Below are 21,693 nucleotides of genomic sequence, written 5' to 3' on the forward strand. Positions count from 1 at the left end.
AATATGGCCAAACATTGGAAGAAGATTCCCAGAGAGGCTGTAAAATCTTCAACTCTGGAAATATTCAAAACTTGACTGGACAAGGTTCCTCAGCAACCTAAGTTTAATGTTGGATCTAACTTCAAAGTTGACCCTGCTTAAGGCCTCACAGTGTTGAGGGTTGGGGGGATCAGAGAAGGGAGAATCAAACCAGGTCACCTTCCAAGGATCCTGCCAGCCTAAATTACTCTATATGTCATGCATCCCATTGTCAGCTCAGCTTTTAGGAATGTCTTAGAACATATTTTGAAAACAAGACTTGGAAACATGGTCTGTATGTAACTTTTATTATAAGGCTATGATGAACCTATATATACTGTTCATTATAATGAAGAATAGGTATCAATGGCTCATTGTCCACATGGAAAATAGTGCCATGTGTGCTTCTGCAGGGGTGACCAAGGTTTGATACTATATAATAATGCCATTAATGATCTGAATGATGGAATAGAGTGTGTGCTTATTAAATCTGCAAACAACACTAGGCTGGAAGCAACTGTGTGTACATTGGAGGACAAGATTAGAATTCAAAATGATCCTGACAAACTGTAGGAATGGCCTGAGAAAAACAGGATGTTATTGAACAGATACAAGTGTGAGGCATTACTTTTAGAAGGCATACTAAATTGCACAAATACAGGATGTGGCTCATCCAGCTTGTTTGTACTTCTGCAGAACAGGATCCAGGGGCAACAGAGGATCACAAGCTGAATAAGAGTCAACAAAGTCATGCTGCAGCAATAAAAGCTAACAACACTGGCATTTTTTCTTTAAAAGGTGTAGCCTGCAAGACATGTGAAATAGTCTTTCCACTCTATACAGTACTGTAAAGCCTCAACTGTAGTAGCCAGTCCAGGTTTAAGCACTACTTCAGGAAAGATGCAGAACAATTAACTCAAGATCATGACCTTAAACATAAATCCTATTGGAATTCTGATGACAGGGTAATTTTGACTCACTTTCTTGGGGCAATTGTAAACATCCAGAAATACATCCTTTTCCCTGCTGTGTGCCACATCCCTTCTTTTACAGTCATAGATCGAAATGATTAAGCCAATATCAATAAAATACCCTGAAAGGGAATCCTAAAGCAAGTAAAAATAAATACTTGGAACTTGAGGAAGAGGTGTATCATAGCTCTTTCTTTTCTAGATGATAGATGGCTTTTTTTTTTTTTTTTTTGGCAATGATGACAGAAAACAAAAGAACTATCCTGAATAACACATTCTTTTCATTTTAGTGCAAGCAAACAAGCAACTAAATAAATCCCCTTGGATAAATCCTGCACTTACTTTCACTCATGAAACTTCTCTGAAGTCAGTTGCTTTGCAGAAACATAATGAATATGTTTACTGTTTGTTTGTTTTTTTATTTCTAATGTTACAGATATAACAGCTAAATATATAATTTAGGAAGACAATAATAGAATCATTGAACCATAGAATAGCCCAGGTTGGAAGGGACCTCCAAAGATCATCTGGTCCCACCTTTTGTGGGAAAGAGAGCCTAGACGAGATTATCTAGCACCCTGTCCAATGGTATCTTGCAAACCTCCAGGGATGGGGACTCTAGCACGTCCCTGGGGAGGTTGTTCCAATGAACAATTGTTCTCACTGTAAAAAATTTCTTTCTTATGTTGACTCTCCCAGTGCAACTTGTACCCACTGTCCCTTGTCTTCTCCATGTGCCTCCTTGTGAAGAGAGAGTCTCCATCCTCTTTGTAGCTGCCCTTTAAGTACTGCAATACTGTGATGAGGTCCCCCCTGAGCCTTCTCCTCTCCACAGAGAAAAGACCTGACTCCTTCAGCCTTTCCTCATAGGCAAGTTCTCCAGCCCTTCGATCATCTTCATGGCCCTCCTTTGGACACTCTCCAGTCTGTCCACATCTTTCTTGAATTGTGGGGACTGAAACTGCACACAGTATGCCAGGTGCAGCCTGACAAATGCCGAGTAGAGTATGAAAACAAGCGCTGAATAGCGTGGGAAATAATGTCAAATAATACTCATAGTTACTGTAGGTTCCTGCTGATAATATTGATATTTTGGTAAACTGTTGAGGTTCCTTGATAACAAAATTAGGCCATCAAACACATCAAACACATCAAACACAACACACTTTGTTGACATAAACTAGCCTATCAATTTTAAACATTCCATTGATCTCTATGCCTTAGTGTATTATAAATGTTAAGTCCTTAAAGTTATAATTTAACGGTATCTGTTTGGGAAAATGCTTCTAATGAGATATGAGAGCTTGCGATCTTTTTTGTCTCCTGCTGTCAGTCATACTGTGGTATATAGACAAAGGTGTGTGACCAGCATCTTTTCTGTATACGCATTTATTTGGTTCTAAGTAGCTGAAGTATAAACGTGCAGAAGCATATAAAATAAACAGAATTTGCCAACGAATTAGGTCTTTTTCTTCAACAAGTAGACATGTATAATAGCAACGATTAGTTTGTTGTATTATTGTAGAGAATGCTTCCACCAAAAGTTAATTTCCATCATAAGTTATTGTCTAGAAACACATTAAAACAAAAATGTCAGAAGTAACAATAATTTAGCTCATACATATGGAACTTAAAACAATGCTTGCTTGTTGTATCATTTTTAAGACACCTGAATTAATTTTGTAAGAGCTACATGCCTTTAACCCTAATTAGAGTTTGGAATTTATAAGAAAAAATATTTTTTGCTAAAAACAGCACATGGAAATCTAGCTGTAAAAAGCATCTTGGACTAACAATGGCAGTATGGACTGATTTCTTTGTGAATTGTTATGAACGTCAGAGGATAATTCTTAAAGTTAGCTGGCAGCTTGGCACACTGTATGCAAATGGAGTATGCAAAAGAACAGGGAATACAGGGAGAGGAGAGACCAACATGATTTTTCTTAAGATCCTTACTGTTGTCTAGATCTTTATGGGTCCTCATGTTACCAAATTCCCATTGTGCAAGAGCCAACAATATAGACTGAAGCATCTACAGATCAAGGAGACAAGATATCAGTAACAATGAAATGAAAAATCAGTTATGGAGAGAACCAACAAAGAGGTCAATATTAATAATTGAACTTCATAATAATTGACCTAATAATAACTTCAGTATTAAAAATTACTGTATTCATTTCAGTAGTGAAAAGGCTCTCACGGTTAAGTTTGTAAAAAATAAAAAAGATGAGAATAAAATGGCTGAAATGATTAAGCAGCTCAAACTCATGGTTTTAAAGCAAGATCTGTGAATCAATCGCAGAATAAACCCTTTCAAAGCCAAGAGCATAAGAGCTATGCATTATCCTAACAAATTGTGCTGTATGTTTTCTGTAATATCATGAATTCTGCTATTTACATCTATGCATCTTTTACTATGATTATACCATAATGAAAGCAATTAAGGAAAAAAAAAAAGACAAATTGAATACATATTTTCATTTAAAAGTAAGAGTTATATTTTAAGTGGATCTGGTTACTGTTTAACTACTTCTCAGACTATTACCTCTTTCTACTCTAAAAGCTTAATGAATTCTTCCCAGTAGTATTTACAATCATGATAACAAACAGTATCTATTTTATTTGTACTGCTCAGAGTGCAGAAAGCAGAGAAAAAATTAATTTTGGTAAAATATATTTCATATAGATATTAAATATGTCTTTTTAAAATTACAACTGAATTATTTCAATAACCTATTGCAAGAAAAATCAAAATAACTTAGTGAAGTCATACTGGCCTCATCTGCTTCACTGTGATTGAAATGTTTATAATCTCACTTGGAAGGCCTGTTACAGTGTTTCTGAAATTGCACTGGGTATAACAAAACTTGCCTCTGGAATTACATACAAGGTTTTTTTTTTCATGTTTTTTTCCCTTTCAAGACTAAATAAAAGGAATTATAGAAAAAGCAGGTGGAAATCATTTACAGTTAGAGTAGCAAGAAAATTCTAACTTCAGGTTTTTTACTTCTGCTTTAATGTACCCTGTCATGTGGAAGTTTAAAAACAGTGAATGGAACTATTTGGTGCAATACATATGCACAGCAGGGTAAATTTAGATGCTGTGATAGCCTTTCAGTTTGTACTTCCTAGCTTTTTATTTTAAACTTACAAGAAATTCTAGTTTTCAAGAGAAAGGGGCTAATAGCACTTCCTGAGCCTGGCACAGGAACAAATCACATTATCCTTACTCATGAGAATAGTCTAATTAAATACAACAGGAGTCCTCATATGGACATGGTAAAGCAAGCAGTATTTTGATGCCACTGTGGCAGATAAATGGAAATCCTCTAACTCTTTCAAACATGGTTCAGTCCTCACATACATCATTTCACTATTAAAAAAAAATCTCTTAAGATTTAGTGTAAATATAGGCCTGTACAAAGCAGTCCCTATTCACTTAAGTAGTTCCATTATTTGTAGCCAAGAGTCTGTCTTCTAAAACATGTTTTTTCAAGCCTTCTCAGCTGAATGACTACATAATCTTTTTACCCCCAAAATAAAGTAGTATTGCTACAATTTATTTTGCAACTGAAATAAAAATTGAGCTAAAACTTTAAACAATTATTTGTTAGTTTTATTTTCTCCCCCATCTGTGTGTATGTTGCAAGCATAGGAACATGGATACATGCCTTTTTCTTTTTGGTTTTTGAAATTATATTTGAGACCACCTTCTGGCATTTATGGAGAATGGAGGCTGAAAAAATTTAAAGAAAGACCATCATGAAATAAACCTCCCGTCATCTATTACAGGTGAAGCAAAGGCGTGCTCTGGGAGCAAAGGCTTTGCTTCATCTCATTTCATTGGGGAGCAAGTGTTGTGAAAGGTACAGAAAGGGACAAGATCAGATCCTGGCATCAGTCCTGTCTTTGTGAAGGATAAAGGAGTGCATAGCATCCTTCCACACATACTGTCTCCGGCCACACCTAGTCTGGGCCTGTGTCAATGACTGATGTTGCAAGCTGAACTGAAAATGGTTATAATTGTGCAAATATGGGATTTGCTAATACAGAACACTTTGCTGGACTGGGACCCAACTATCCACCTCATGAATGAAATTGTCACTGAGAAATCCAGTCTTTGTACCAAACATGTCAATACCAAGGAGATGAAACAAACATTATTCTTAAAGAAATGAATCATGTCCTGTAGCATTTCTAGCGTATGTACTCTCATTTTAATTTTCAATCTGATGAGGTGTTAAAACGGAAGCAAATGAACACCAGTGCTGCAGTTACTACAGGGCTGAGATTAGTGTTACAGATTTGTTGTTCTTTCAGAATGCCAGTGCTACAATAATATTCACATAAGTTGATGAATGGCTCACTGAAAGTTTGCTTATCAAAAAGAAACACTGTTGATTAGAGAAGACAGCTACTTCTTAACAGTGCTCCAGCTTATAAAAATAAAGAGAAAACGATTTTGTAAAAATTTATTTGTAAAGCCAAATAAAAGTTTAAGAACTAAAGGAAGTCTATCCTCTTTAACACCATGTTGGGAATTCACCTTCTTTTAATATGAGGTTTTTTCCTATACTGTTTATAGTATATTACATGATTTCAGCAGAGGAAATGACAGTCAGCCAGTTCAAGTCCTAAACTGGGAATTATATCATGAAGGATTTCACAAATACAACTTCTAAACAAACTCATGATTGCAACTTTATCAGATATTCAATGTGGAGGAATGCATTGATAGTTGTATATGGAACAGCTGTAGTCAAGAATTACCCCAGCATTTGGGTACGTGTGTAAATCATGGAGTCTTCCATCCACAGAATAGATAATAAAACATATCAAACCATATTTTGTTATCCTACTTTTCTAGAGAAAGGAAGTTCATGTGGTTGTGCTATTGGTCCATCTGTTCCATCACAAAGATGTACAACAAGTCATCGACAAATTTTAAGCAAATTTAACAATGGATCTCAAAGTGACAAAGTTATTTTGGGATTTGTAAAAGTTGATAAGTGGATAGAGATATAAATTAATATATTTACCAGTAGAAAAGCAATTATAACTTAGCTCCCTACCCATTTATCAGGCAGCAGCCACCTGATGAATCAGAATAAGAAAATTGGTCAACCTACCAGCTAACATGAAGCTTCCAGCCAAGCATACTATTTGTAGCAACATGCCTCACCAAACAGATGTGGATATGGGAATAATAAAGGGGAGAACTGTCAAGTGTTAGCTGTTAAGAGTGTTACAATTTTTAGTGAATGTTACAGAGTTTTGAGTTTAGGTTTCAGTTTTGCCAAAAAAAGGCATGTATTCTTGAATTTTCAAAAATATTTGCATAATTAAATAACTTAAGTTTACAGAAACTTGATGACCTCCAACTCTAAGAGGTTTCCTGGTTGCCAGACAGGATCATTAAGAACATGAAATATTCCTTTTTGAAATCAAGTTGAAGAGTTTTGGGCAGCCTAACTTGAACATCTGCATAACTAGTTGGTTTGTAGACTGGAACAGTAATTTAACATTTCTACAGAGCCAAAAGTTGTACCTCTTGGATTGGCTTTTTTTGTTTGCTTGTTTTTATGGGAAATGGGGCAAGGCAAAACAAGTAATGGAATCCTTCACTGATGTTTCCAAGGTAAGGATTTTTGCCTAGGCTTTTCTGGAGAATTGTTTTAAAAGCTTCTGGAATAGGACTTACTTCAGCCAAGGATAGAAACAGCAAGTGCAGTTTGAAACACACTCCTCCATCAGCCCATGATTATCCACTAGCTGGAAGTTATTGTGCCCAGAACTCACCCTGTGATATACAAGAGCTTCTCATTCACTACAGTCTGCCTGGTTACCTCACTGGAACACTCCTCTTTGGGGGTTTAAACTAAGATGGGCTGACTCTGTAGTAAAGCAGTTAAGTGCATGTGTATTCAGTTTTGCTAGTTCTGCCATGGGGCTGGTGGGAATGGAACTTTTGGCCCCTCCACGAGTATACGAAATTAAAGTATACCTTTACTCTGAGTCATACAAGGTTGCTTGTGGATGGTGGCAAATTGTAAAGGAATTTCATTCCAGCAAAACTTTGTGCTTTCTTATCTCCCATAAGCAATCTTCTGGGTTTTCTCCCCATCTTTTGCAGCTTTCCGAAATAATGTTGGTTCTGCGACTCTCAGCTAACTGCTGTTTAAGTCGTCTATGCATCTGGGTTATGCCTACTGTCAAGCACCTATGAACCTTGCAAACAAGTAAATGTAACTGCATTTACAAGTATGTAGAGTTAATACATCACACAGTACAGAGCTGAGGTCTTCTCTTTCTTTTCTTGGTGGAGCTTAGAGCAGCTGCTGTAATCCTGGAAGCTGTAGTGATGGAGTCCTGCTGATTCATTGTGTTTACACAGTTTATTATCTAAAGCTGGATATAAGGAGGACCAGCAATCCAGCCAAATTCCCAAATTTGTGGTTACAGAACAGGCAGGGCGAATGGTATTCTGAGACCAGTGGAGAAGATTTGTTGTAAAATTCAACTTTGCGATGACAGTCACTACGAAGCCAAGACAGAACATGGTTTTAAACAGGGATGGATTATCTCCAGCACATGTAGAGCAAATATATACCACTTTATTCAAATAACTCTTTGAATAATTTGAGCCTCCTCAAAACATCAGAGGTACTTCTGTTTCTCTGATATAATACTGGAGAGGCTTGAAAAAATGCTCATTGCCACTGAAGGCACCGAGGCATCACTGAAACCAAGGGGCTCGGTAGAACTGCTGTTGACTGGACATTTCTGGATGCAACACCAGCATCAAGAACCAGGACTGCAAGTATTAACAAGAACTCTGGAAAAATATCCCTCTCCTTGAACAAGCACCACATGAGCTCTCAAGCTGGCAGACCCCAGGGTTTCCCCTGTCCCTCCCCATCCCCAAGGGGGACGCAGCTCAGGAGCACAACCCCTGACACTTGCACCTAAACTTGACGATTTGCTAAGACTGAAATTGCACCCCCCAAAAAAAAAAACCCAAAACAACAAAAGGCCCCCGTCCAGGCACTTTTCCTCACAGAACAGCGTGGGACCATTCCGGGGAAGGCAGGACAGAGACCCCAGAGGCTCGAAAGCACGGGAGCCGGCCGAGGCGCCCAGCAGGGCCCGGCCCAGCCCAGCCGGCCGGGGGGCAGCCCAGGGCCCCTCGCCAGCCGGGTCCTGGGGCAGGCGAGGCGGGGGCACCTCCCCGCGGCGGAGGCCTGCGGCTGGCAACGGCGCCAACCCCCGCGGCGGCGGCCGCCACCCCGCAGCCCCGCGGGCAGCCCGAGGCGCGGCGCAGCGGCCCGCCCCTCCCGCAGGGGGCGCCCTGGGGCGGCGGGGCGAGGCCGGGCCCGAGGCCGGGGGGCGGCCCCGCGTCGAAGCGGACGGGCGCCACCCTCTCACTTCGGGCGGCGTTGCGTAATCTCCCCGGAGCCGGTGGGTGCCGGCCTGCGGCACCCCGGCGGGAGGCGGCGGCTCCGCGCCCCGGCGCGGCCCCTCACGCCGCCGCTTCGGCAGCGCGGCCCCCGTGCACCTGCTCACCTGTCTCCCGGCCGGCTGGGGGGGGGCCCGGCCCGGCCACTCCCCCCGACGAGCTCGGCGCAGGCGCCCTAGCGGCTACCGCAGGCAGGGGGCGGCAACATGGCGGCGTGAGCGGCGGCGGTTTCGGCTCCACAACAACAGCGGCAGCGGCGATCGCTCGCGCCCCCGTCAGCTCCGCGCGCCTCCTCCGGGCCGCACCGCACCGCGCTCGGCGGCGCCTGCTCCTCCCGCCCCGCGGCGGGGAGGCGGCCTCGGCTGGGCAGCCTTCGGCTAACGGGGCATCGGCGCCCATAATAATCCCTCATTATAGCGGAGCAGGGGAGCGGCTCCTGGGACGGTGCCTGCGCCTCGGGCCGGCTCCCTGCGGCCCCGCCGGGTGCGACTGCGGTGGATGCGCGGCTTGGCCCGGCCGGGCGGGGAGGCGGCGGCGGCGGCAGGTGCCGGTAACGGCGGGGGGTAAATGGCGAGCGAGAAGCCGGTGTCGGGGCCGGACCCGCAGCCCGCGGGACTCATCTCCGTCGGAGCCGGCGGTGGAGGCGGTGGCGGCAGCGGCAGCGGCAGCAGCGTCGCGGTGATGGGGGAGCTGAGGGCGTCGGGCTCCGGCTCCGTAGTGCTCCCCGCGGGGATGATTAACCCGTCGGTGCCGATCCGCAATATCCGGATGAAATTCGCCGTCCTCATCGGACTCATCCAGGTCGGGGAGGTCAGCAACCGGGACATCGTGGAGACGGTGCTGAACCTGGTAAGCGGCCGGGCACCCCGCCCCGGTGACGCCCCGGCGGGCAGAGGGCCCCTGGGCACCGGCCCGCGCAGCCCACCTGCTCCCGGGGCTGCTACCTGCTCCCCCCCCGGCCCCGTGCAACCCGAAAGGGACCTTCATTTTCCCTGCCCTGTGTCCCTCCTACGCGTAAGGCCCTTCTCCAACCATCTTTCCTTCCCAAACTCCTCTTGTTCCTCTCTCTCACCGTTAATAGCGCGACCTGCTCTTCTCCTCGTCGTGCGTGTGACAGAAGCCCCCACAGCACTCCCTAAACTCCACGCAGGACCCTACCTAGTACAGACAGGCCACTCTTCCCCTTCCCAGTGCCTCCCCCCGGCTGACTCCTGCAGAAGTGGAGTGTGTGCAATTCACAATGTGAAAAATAAGGAGATTAAGTCATTTGCAATTTCAGGTTCTGGACACTGCCCTATAACCTGGTGGCTTCCTCATTGGAAGAAGAGTGATGTGAATGTAGTATCTGTTTTTAATTGAAAAAGATAGAAAAAAGCAGCCTGAGCTGGTATCTTTTCTTGGTGGCTGAAACATGTGAAGGGTTTAACCCTGTTAGCTCAGAGCTAGTTGAGTATTTTATGTAGAGGAAGGGGGAGGAGGGAGATTTTTGCAAGGATTTAATACGCTTTAATATCTGTAATAAAGAGTTAGTTGTATTGCGGTATTGTATTGGGTTGCTCATGTCTTAATAATCTGCCACGATTTCCAAAACACGTTCTTGTCTGCAAAGTAAGCGCTGTTGCTAATTTTGTTTAAGGTCTGTGCATTGCAAAACACTATTGTACACTGTTAAATAGCTTGAAACAAGGACAAGATGCTAAAACGTAGCTCCTTAGTCATCTGCTCACTTCATGGAGTGAAAGAGTTACTGCAGGACTGTATGACTTAATGTTTTTGCGCTACCTACACCAAAGCCTGAGGAACCTACAGAAGCCAAACGAGTGGATCTAAAAATGAATCACTTTCAATTATGTGCAATTTGGTGCTGCTCCTGAATGCAAGATTTGCTGCAGCAAAGCTTTTGAAGCAGTTCAGTCAATGAAATATCCTCAATTTTTGCATATAAAATAGGGTAGAAAAATGACTGCTCAAAACTGAATGGCAATTGATTGAAACTCCCTTTGTTTCAAATGAGTTTAATGCTTCTAACATCCACTGATTCTATACAAAGTCATGTAAAGAATATATTTTGTTTCAAACACTTCAAAAAGATGTATTCTTCTGTTTGACAGTTATTTGCATTTGACCTAGCACAGACTGAATGGAAAAGCTGCAGCATGCAGGGAAAGACATGGTTTGGTCAGGTCATTTTAATATTTATGGTTTATCTGAACACACAGGGTTAAAGCCCTAATAGTTTTGTGAATATGTCAAAACAGTAATCTGGTGTATTTCCCACTCCTCTCTACAAGCTGTTTGACACTTAACTGAAACATGATTTGTAAATATTTTTTTTTTTTTTTTTTTTTGTACAAGTGTGGTACAAGTCATCTTAACTTCATTGGATTATTACCCATTCCTTAAAAAGTAGCACTCAAAATAAGGGAATAGTATACAGTTTTTTTATTAACTGGCTTTGTATGGATCATGACAGATACAAAGATGTTTAATCCTTTCCTGGTTTTCTTTCTTCTTTCATTCTTCTTACTGATATTTAAGCTTATTTTAATTCTGGCTGTTAATGCATCAGGAACTGGACTAACATTGGCTTGTCTTTGTGGGGGGAGGTTAGAATGTGTTTTGATATTTGTGTGGAGGACATACAGTGCTTGTTACAGTGCTTGCCTATAAAATCTATCTACTAATTAGTTCCTATTGCCGAAAACTACGCTTATATTTAAAAATAAATGCAAGAGTGTTTAGCAGTGCTCTCAGCATCGGGAGACGTATATGGATGTGAAACTGCTTGGGAGTCTGCTGCAGTAGCGATGCATTCTGGATCAGTCATTACTTAACAGATGGACTCTAATATACAATAGTCAGTATTCCCACAGCAGAGAGAGGTTATATTGTGTCTGCTAATCTTTTTCTTCTCAGGGCAGTGAATGTCTCAAACTTACGCTTGTATATTTGAAACTTAATTTACTCACATGTGAAACAAACATAGTGAATATGGCAGATACAAAGTAAAGCTGATGGCATATCCCTAAACTACTAAACATCATCTGATTCTGTATTAAGGATTTTATTAGCAACTTTAAATAAAATGCAATTTTGTATTTTAGGAGCATTCTTTGAGGGGTGGGTGGGCATGGGGAGAACTTGATTTGGGTATTTTTGTTTTGTTTTATGTTGTTTTTTTTTTTTCCTTTAGCCTTTACCTTTACTATTTCTGAGTGATTTTTGATGCAAGTGTGATAATGAGTGGACAGTGCTTAAAGAGCTGATCTCAGTTTGATGTGTCGGTTGATATGTTGAGTCTCTGAGAGAAATATAACCTATACTATACCATGTTGGGTATCTCTAAGCCATGTGGTAATACCTTTTTAGTATCGGAATTCTGCATAGCTGCAACTTCTTTTATTGGAGAGAATCAGAAGTTAAAGATTGAGATACTTTTTTTTATTTTCTTATCTGAGATTACTGCTCCTCTGTGTAAAGCTTAACTAAGTCTATTCATTCTTCCTGCATCTGGGTGAAAGCAGCAGCAAATGTCTGAGACAGAACTTTGGTTTGGCTTGCCCTTGTCATAGAGATGGTCACTCTTCTTTCCTCTTTAAGTTTTCTTCTTAGGGTTTATCTTGGACAGTTTTTACCTTTAAATGTTTGTTTTGGTGGCCTCACACTGTGATCTCTATTACTGCATTTCAGGCTTACTTCACATGGTACCTTCTGATGTTGATGGACACGGTGATTTATTGTATCTGTGAGATGATGAAGTGCTTTTTATGCAGAGCTGAAAATCTTTTTCCGTGTCTAATATTTTGTTGGATTTTCAGCTTTGCTGAATTTTAACAGTTGACTTCAAGCTCAGTCAGTATTTTGTTCTTGGGCATGCCTACGCTGTTTATGGGATTAGTTGTTTCTCTTGATGCTTTTCTGTTTTTTAGTGACACGTCTTTTCCTCTGAACTTACTGGGTGTTCAAAGTTATGTTATACTGGTGAATGTGTTTAATGGAGTATCACTTGGTAGAGTTTCTAGTATTGCTTTTGTTATTTTTCATTGTTTAACATTGCAGTGGAAGACATAATGGAGAGAGGGTTCAGCCCTTTATATGCCAATGCCTATCAACTACTTACAGTTATCCTTAAAAAACCTTCTAGTGTTAATGGTATGAAGGTCAGAAGATGTTAAGAGTCTATGAGCTGAAGGCTTTTCTAGAATTATTTTATAGAATGTTGTATTCTTTTTACATCTCTGGAAGTAGGAGGGAACTCCGCATCGTACCCCATGCATTCTTCTGTGATGGTGCTTATTTTGATTTTGGTCCCTGGGTTTAATATGGATTCCCAGGTTCAACATGCTCTCTCTGAGTGTTCACTGACTCTTGTGTCCTGCAAAGCACCAAACTGGAAAAGGCTTTCCTTGCAAACAACGTAATCCTCTAATTGGTCTTAGTGATTTCTCTTTGGGGGTATTTTGACATCCGTTTTGTGCTTCTATTGATGAGGAGGCCTTTCCCCTTTGAACAGCTCTATTAGTTTTCTTAGGGTACTGTCAAGGATGTTGTTATTGCTGTGATAGATGTGCTTGTTGTTATTCTCCATAGTTCCTTTCTTCTTGATATCCTTTCGTACTTACGATATGTGTTAGGCTGATGTTTAAAGTTCTGCACCATGTGCTCCAGCGAATATGATACTAAGGTGGAAGCGGGTCAGTCTGTGCATCTGTATTATTCTACTTCAAGTGTATTTTCATTTCACTTATTTCCTAGTTCAAAATTTCCACACATGGCTTTAATTAGTTTGTCTATAATATATCTCCAATGGCCTTTCCTTTCATTATTTTTACTGACTTCCTTAATTCTCTGCTTTTCCAGTATTTTAATGGTCTTGGGAATTTTTCCTTCAGTGCATATCTTGAACTGTCTCTTGTCTGGCCAGCTTTCATCAAACCTGACTACATGAATTGCATTGTTTCTTAGCTTTTAGAAAGCTTTCTCTCTTCCAGTTTGAATTTCCTAGAATTTTTGATTTTGAGTTTTGTAGTGCTGATTCTATGGCAGCGTGAAATAAGAAAGGTGAACAGGAAGCTGAACTGAAAAATTGCAACTGGTGCTGACAGCAACTGCTGCTTGTTTTGCCTATGCACCTTGAACGGATGATGTGATGCAGATTTGAACATATTTCAATCTGATGCAGGTGTTGCTGACCAGGGTTCTCCTTGTGCAATCTGGAAAGCTTTTATATATGTTTTGTCAGGCTAGAGAGTGCTTATAAGAAGTAGGTTAAACACCAGGCATAGTTCAAAAAGTCTCTTGCTGTTCTTGTTGACTACAGCCCACGCTTCTGCCTAGCTCTTCTCATTTTCTTGGCTGTTCCATCCTACTTCAGTGTTAGTCACCCATCACAAGAGGTAAGCCATTTTTTAGTGCTCTGTCACATAGTGTACTTGCAGGAGTGGCATTTGCAGCTTCAGAGCAAATGGGTTGGATTATGTGAGAGATCCTTCTTGCCCTACAGGCTCTCTGTAGTAGTGGTCATAAGGAAAAATGTAAAGGGAGGCATAGGTAAGAAAGAGTCCCCCTGCCCTTTGGTACTCCGTTTCTTCAGACACTGGTTGAGGGTCGTCTTGAGCTCAAGTTGGCTTTTGATATTTGAGTGCTTTGAATCCATTTACAGTTTTGGTTGCTGCAACATCCTGTGAAGCAGTTCTACTCTTGTGTGGGGAGGAAGAATCACTTTTCTTTGTTGGATGCTGTTGTACTCCGAGGAAGCGTGGGCCTCGTGAGCTGTAGCCTCCATCATATGACTTCTGTTTTGCTTGTGGAACTAGCTTTGCAGGCTTGAGAATCTTTTTCCATTTTCTTGGTGGAAGCCTTCCTATTTTTGTAGTATAATTCTCTGCTGATAGTATTATTCAAAAAAGTAAATTTTTGGGGATATTTTGAAGTTGCTCATTTTTTTGGTTTTGGGGTTTTTGTTTTGTTTTTTGTTTTTTTTTTAGTGTGTGAGTTTTGTTTTAGGTAATACTTAACTGGAGGTGGCAGTCCTTGTCCAAGGTACTGTCTGTCCCGCTGGTCCCTTTTTATTCTGCTCATATTATCTCCATACTAAGCTATGCCTGGAAGTTACTGTAGAAGCTACCAGAGCCATATGAAAAGAGAAGCATCCAATGCTACAGTTTGTAAAGCATTCAGGGGCAGCTACTTAAGAGTACTGTGGCTGTTGTCATTACCTAATACTTTGATGGAAAACTTAGTTTTGGTTACAGAAAATCTTTGAATTACTCAATGTTCACTTAATTTCTTTTAGTATAACTGATTGCTTTTGGCTTTTTTCTCTTATCTTTGACAGTAGGTGTTTATGGGTGGGAATTTTTTTGAATCCTTGTATCAGTCATGAAGCCCTAGTGATATCTCAGCAGGTGGTTTGGAAACCTCTGTGGTTTTGGTATGATGGATTGATACATTTCTATAGGCGATAACTTTTTAAAATCTGTCATGGTGAGCATATCACTGAGTATTCCTTACTGCTTAACTCTGAACAGCTGTTTTCTTCTTAGCTGTACATCTTGTCTTTACAGGATTCAGTTCATGGATTATAAGGGAGGTGAATACCTAAAGGCTTTTTTATTATTTTTGTCACACTGAAGTAATAAAGTTCTGAGACTGGTATTAATAAAACACCTCCAATCTTTGGCCTTTCCCCCTACTCCCACCTGAGACCCTACCTGTGTTCTCTCCCTTTGCATCAAGCAAAGGGTTAGCACTTTTCTCTATTGAGATGCTATTTTTACAAAATTGTGACCTGATTCCCCATTTAAACCATGTGTTTTACAAGATTAAGCATTTAGCTGCATACTCAGTTATATACTAATCTTTCTCTCCCCTCCATATTTTCCCCTCACTCTCCCCCCTTGCCCCTTGGCTTTCAGATGAGTACTCAAAGAGTAGAAGTCAAGGGGCATGGTTCATTACATTCACGAGGTTGATGTCTAGGAGGCTGTGGTGCAGTTTTTTCTTATAATAATGCTTTTCAGTGTCTCCACTCGTACTTGTCAAATATATGAATCATTGTCTATATTACATTGTTAAAAAAAAAAAAAACAAAAAACAAAACAACACTCAAAGTTCATAATCATCTCTGAATTCCTACTGAAGTATTTGTCCCTTTTCATGCCGTATTGAACTTAGTCAAAGTGGAATAAAACCTGTGATTGGGTTAGTACCAAAATTGAGACTTTTATATCCTGATAAATACTGTGCACAGTATTAACACTGTTGTTATTAACTTAATAAGCTATCCAAGCTATTTCAAATCAGTCTCTTAGTCTTACCTGTTCATTACTTGGTACTGCACTTTTTTGTTTTTGTATCTTAGTCTGTCTCAGTAAATCTGCCGTTTCAAATCAACTTGTGTTGCTCTCCTGTTACTATAGCATTTTGTAGTACTTTGCACAGAACAGTATCATTGCAGCTACCTCATTAGTTGATATCTTGTATATGCCTCGTGGCCAGAGGGTCAGTGTAGTAGTATGTGTTTATGTTGATGAAGTGCCATTTATTTTGTGATGAAATTTGATCTTTAATTACCATTCATATTTTTGGAAATGCCCCATTGTGGAGTTTTATTAATTCTTGCATAGGCAGAACCCTTAAGCTTTCTTTAAGTTTGAATCAAATTTAGCACTTGCTTTTGTAATCGGAGGCAGCAGATCTTTTGAAACATCAGTTTTGAATTTGATGATCTACATCCCACTTCTGCCTTGCAAAGGTTTGGCTTGGATGTACTATGAATGTTACAGTAATCAATATATGATATTCAGTGTAAAGGTAATGAACAATTCACAAATAATCCTTTTTTTTTTTTTGAGAGAGAGAGAGAGAGTCACAAATTGCTTCCTTAATGATAGAAATACCTGTTTCAACTATAAGATTATGATGGATTTCAGCTATTTGAACTATAGTTTCGTAACTTCCAATTTAGGAAGATTGTTAATGACATTCATCTCTAAGAGAAAGATTATCTGTTATTTCAAGTAGAGAAGCACTTCAACTTCTGGTCAACCTCCTGACTCTGCTAAAATTTGTGTTCTGGTAATTTTTGTGGTTTAGAGTTTGTTCCTCTTTTGAAGTACATGGAAAATAATAATCTTCAGTAAATAAATAAGTCTAGTTTTGGTGTTACTGAGATTTATACCAGTGATGTCAGTTCATGTATATTAATGCAACCCTGTAATGTGACTACCCTGCTTTAATTTGAAATTGGGTTGCATCAGTGAAATTGTTCCAACATAACAATTCACTGAAAGCTTGCATAAATGTGAATACTGCTTATGCTATTCAACAGCTTACAAATGCTTGAATTCTACATTTGGAAAACGATGTTTCTTTCACTGCCCTTTTGTTTACAGTTGGAAGCCTTTCTTAACTATGCAGAATAGGTATTAGGTTTTTGAATTAGCTGAAAGTGAGATAGGGCAAGACATTCACTTACAAGTGAAATTGTTGTTCATTTGAGCACGTTTAATCATGCTTTTTGGTACCTGATGGCTTTTGTAGTACCTGGGCAGTGTAGAAAGAAGGATGGAAATAATCATTCTCTAAATAGAGCCTCCTAAACTAACTCTAGTACCAGCGATATGACATAGTAATAATTTAGTCACTTTTTTTTTGCCTTTTAAGTGTTCATGTTCTGTGACAAATACTCAATTACATAAAATTTTCTAATTTTATTGACTTTTGATTGCCTGCTTTAAGAGTCAGTATAACAGTTTTTTTTTATTTTTTCTCTTTTGTTTTGTAAAAAGAAAATGTTTTGAATATTTATAAACACAAATATGAATTTGGAAACAACACATCCTTTGATTCACAAAGGAGCCTGTACAAACCTATTGAAACAAAGACTGCTGCTACAGAATTATAGAAAATGATAAAATATGCTTTCATTACATATAGGATAGTAACCATGAAATACACATTCAAGTTGGTAATGAACTGACTGAAGCCAATCCCTGTCTTGGATTGCTCATGCCTGGTGGATCAGAGTTTGCTCTTACTCTTCAGCAATACTTTGTGTAGCTCACTGCATGCAAAAAATATTTCTTGATTTAATTGTGTGCTAAAAATCTTCCTGTGTCACTTTTAGTGTTAAGAACCTTAAATTTAAAAAAAAAAAAAAAAAAAAAAAAAGAAATAAAAAGATTACTTTGAAAATAGGGGAGCATTCTTGCTTAAAGTTGAATTTATGTTTTATAGCTAGCAGAATGGGAAAGCTGTCTGTGCCTTCCAATGGGACATATACATCAGAATGTAGCTACAGAGTTTTGTCAGCTCCAATTGTGTAGCATCTCCATAATGTGAGCAAATGTACCTTAGGATTGGGAAAGGGTAAAGCACTATAAATGTAAAAGAAGGTCTTGAAAAGCAGGGTTTGAACTAGTATATCTGAGGATGCTATGCAGGGAGAATGAGCTTCCCAGTGGTCTGGAGAATGGACTTCGGGATTCAGCATCTTTGCAGAAAAGCATTAGCTGCAGCTGTTTAATTGTAGGAGTTGGAATGTTGAGAGAATGGGGCAAGAGCTGTTGCCTGCAATGAGAAGCAAAAGCCAATTTTGTAGGAAGAAAGCAGCTTCATCCCTCTTCAAATCATAATTTTAATAGATGAAACTTATCAAAGGGCCTCCGAAAGCTGTGTTTGTGGGTATGTTAAGTTATGGAAAGAGGAAGGAGGTAAAGAACCTTACTAAGTGGTGTGTTACACTTTCATGGCTGGTGACTTTTGCTGTTTCCTTTTGAGATTGAGAGCTCCAACAAAAGCCATCATGTAAACTCAGTGTTTACATGTCCAATAGGACTGTTTGCCTCAACGTGTTCCTCCATGAGCAAGAAGTTCGATGACATAAAGTTGTCAAAAAATTAATATCAGCACACCCTCTTTTCCTTCTGTTGCTCCAGTGAAATACATTATCTGTTTTGGTAAATGGCAAGGCGTGTGATATTTGTGAGTCGTATCTGTGACTGATGGCTACTTAGCTGTTAATATTCATATGCTGAATAGCTGAAACTTACGGAAACATTTGTGTAAGACTGCATTTGACTGAATAATGTCTTCCAAGCAAGATGCTCAGGAGGTGGAAGGTACTTCATTCTTCTAATTATTTTTCCCTAAAGAGATTTGTGGAGCCCCTGCCCCATGTCTTAGTCTCTGGGGTTCCAGAAATCTTCTCTTTGCTTTTTCTTCTGTGTCTTCAGCTATGGCATGTATACTTCCAAATGACCTGCAGAAGTCTTCTGGTTTTTGTTTGTTTTGTTTTCTGCAGCTTTTAGGTGATTTGAAAGGCTTTCTCATCCACTCTGTTCTTCATGGAAATGTTGCAGCCTCCATTGCATCTTTTGATATCTTAGCATTATGTGAATGCAGAAATAGACTTACAAGAAGGGCCTGTTAGAGTTGCATCTACTATTCAAGGCTGAAGTGAATTGAGTCCATCTGAAAAGAATCTTCAGCATACTGTCCTGGGGCTGTATGCAACACGCTCCCCCTGCCCTCAAATCATGTAATGATCATGCCTCTCCATTCTTCTCTTTGGCACTAACACTACAACATCCTCCTGAAACTTACATTGTCAGAGCACTTTCATAAACTAGCAGAATCACAGAAATTTCAAAGGTAGAACAGCTGAGGATGGAAGGGACCTCTGGAGATGTCTAGACAAAAATCCGTGCTCAAAGCAGCATCAACTAGAGCAAGTTGCTCAGGGCCTTGTCTGGTTGGGTTTTGGATATTTCTAAGGATGGAGACTCCCATGTTAAGTTTTTACTTAGGAGTAAGTGGAGTTTCCTTTGTCTGTTGCTACTCATCCTGTCACTGGGTGCCACTGAGAAGAGTCTGACTCCCTTGTCTCTACTCCCTGCCCACTCTACCCCTGCTACAAATACACATACACATTTATAAGACCTCTTCAAACCTTGTCTTCTTAAGGCTAAACAATTCCAGCTCTCTTCAGCCTTTCTTTATGTGTCAGATGTTCCAATCCCTTAATCATTCACACATTTAGATCTTTATTCTTCTTGTGCAGATAATAGCGCTCCCTTTCCAAAAAAGTGGGAGATGGAGTCTGGGAAGCCTTTTAATTATAGCAACCCTTTTCCTCATCTCACAGTATGAGCTGCAATATCTACCACAAATAATACAGTCAATATTGCTATGCCTAACCCAGCAAAGGACAATTTGCACCACATGCAGCCAAGAAAGAAAACAGACCTCCGTGAGCCACAGCAGTGAGTGTTTGCTTTTCATCTGTTGTGCCTGCTTGTTAATAGATAGCCTTGGATGAAACACACATACAAGCCCGAGAGTGTCTGTCAGTTCTGCAAATCAGTTATGGTTGTAGGTAAGCTTTATTTCTTGGATTTCAGAAATATAAAATGTAGCTACCTTTGATATTCTGCTGCAAATGTATGAAGTTAATATTAATGGCTTAATACTGAGTTAATGAAACTTTGTGGCTCTTAGCATATACTATAAATACTACCTTCTTCAACAAATTAGCATGAATTGAAATTAAACTAGAAGAGCCATTAGCATCGTCTTCAAAGTTACAGATGCTTGATAGCAGAAAGGAAAAAATACTAATAGTCAGTATAGAGCCAAAGCTGATGAAGTTCTGCATTGAGTTTGTTGAAAAGAATAGATTCATGACTTTATATATAGTCTAATATTTATAGATTAAATGTTCAATAGCACTTTATGTGCGTATAACTATATGTAACTTAGGAACTGTAATATATTAAGCAAAGATGATTGTAACAAAATTTTTGTAGTTCATGTTTCATGCAAAGAAAATAATTCTTTCATTCAAAGTAACTTATAACATGCAATAATAAACACATTGTGACTGGAACAATGTGTAGGCTTAGTCACTGAGAGGGAGTCAGTCTTTGAAAGTTGATACAGTACAGTATTTGACATTTTAAAGGTAGTGCTCACTGAAGAGGAGTTGATACTGTCTTTAAAACGGACTGTTCTTCAATGAAGAAGTTGACAGTTACAAGTGTTTCCTAAAACCCCAGAAGCGGTTCTCACAATTGTGATGATTGCCCTTATTACTAGTATAAATGTTTTTTTATAACAAGGGAAAATTAATTATAGTAAAATAGCTTATGTGATTTTTTTCTTTTTTTAATAAGAAGTGATTAAATTCTATTTCAGGACAAATTTGGATCTACTTGCTTTGTTGCATGTCCTGGTTTAGTTAAAAAATAGTTTTCAAGTCTGTAATCCTTTTACTCACTTGGAGGTGTAGTTTACTAAGCCAGCTATCACTTCTTCAGAAACCCAACAGCTCAAACTAATGCAAATACATGTAAAACATGTATTAAGAGCCTTTGATGTAACTACAAGCAACAATCAAAAGGAAGGATGGGAAAGTGGGAAGCGGAAGTTTCAATTGAAGGAGACTAAACCATGTAAGCTGATACCTTTTAGACTGTCAAAGCTGATACTTTTCCAGTTGAGTCTGTTCTTAAAAGTATCAGCACAAAAAACCTGGAAGTTAATTGTTTAGGTGAAGTTTAGCTGATACCACTGAAAGGAAGCTTTGCATTTACAAAAAACTTTTAACAGTATGAATGGAAAACCCTGAGTACAACAGGTTATCTTCTCTCAGTGATGCAATGTCCACCTGGATTTGCAAAGACCTTGAAATGACTGGTTATATGATGTTTTATGAATTTTTGAAGTGTCTGAGGGAATTGCCACCATCTGTTAATACCAGAGTCTAAGCCCACATGTGGGCTTCAAAACTCTTTGTGTTAAATTTTTTAGAGTAAGAAATGCTTCTCTTTAAACTTAAAGCAGTTAAGAGATTTCAGAGTGTAAATAGAAAAAAACTTTTTTTTTTTTTTTAATAGTCCAGATTTAAGCTCTTGGATCGTTTGTGGTTCTAGCCTGTCCTCTGAAGTTAGAATGGCTGCAGATACTTGTAATTGAGCTCTTCTCCTGCACTAGTTATGACATAACTGGCTTTTCAACTTACTTCAAGTCAGTTGAGCTCTGTTTTAGGCAAAACTTACTTCACCCTGAAAAGCAGCACATATAATGTATCTTTTTCTGGCTGAGATCACTACTAAATGTATCTTGTACCAAAATCTGATATTATCCAGATGTGCAGAAAAAGCCATAAGAAGCTTGAAGTGTTGATACAAGCTAAATCCTTTCTGGAGGTCAGAGGAATCTTAGGAGCACCTTGTTTAAATTACT

The 21,693-nt window shown here is 39.7% G+C and overlaps 1 protein-coding gene across 4 annotated transcripts in view; it reads left to right on the top strand.

Moving 5' to 3' along the window:
- Window positions 1–9,012: 9,012 nt before the first annotated feature.
- The window catches only part of NBEA (neurobeachin), a gene marked incomplete at its 5' end in the record, with an annotated part of 522,572 nt that continues 509,891 nt past the window's right edge, over window positions 9,013–21,693 (top strand). For all 4 annotated transcript variants that reach the window (XM_082332788.1, XM_082332786.1, XM_082332789.1 and 1 more), the window contains one exon: window positions 9,013–9,294. In XM_082332788.1, coding sequence (XP_082188914.1) covers window positions 9,013–9,294 — 282 coding nt within the window. The remainder of the gene's footprint in view (window positions 9,295–21,693) is intronic.

This window comes from Platalea leucorodia (genome assembly GCF_965183815.1).
Source record: "Platalea leucorodia genome assembly, chromosome: 2".
Classification (NCBI taxonomy): Eukaryota; Metazoa; Chordata; class Aves; order Pelecaniformes; family Threskiornithidae; genus Platalea; species Platalea leucorodia.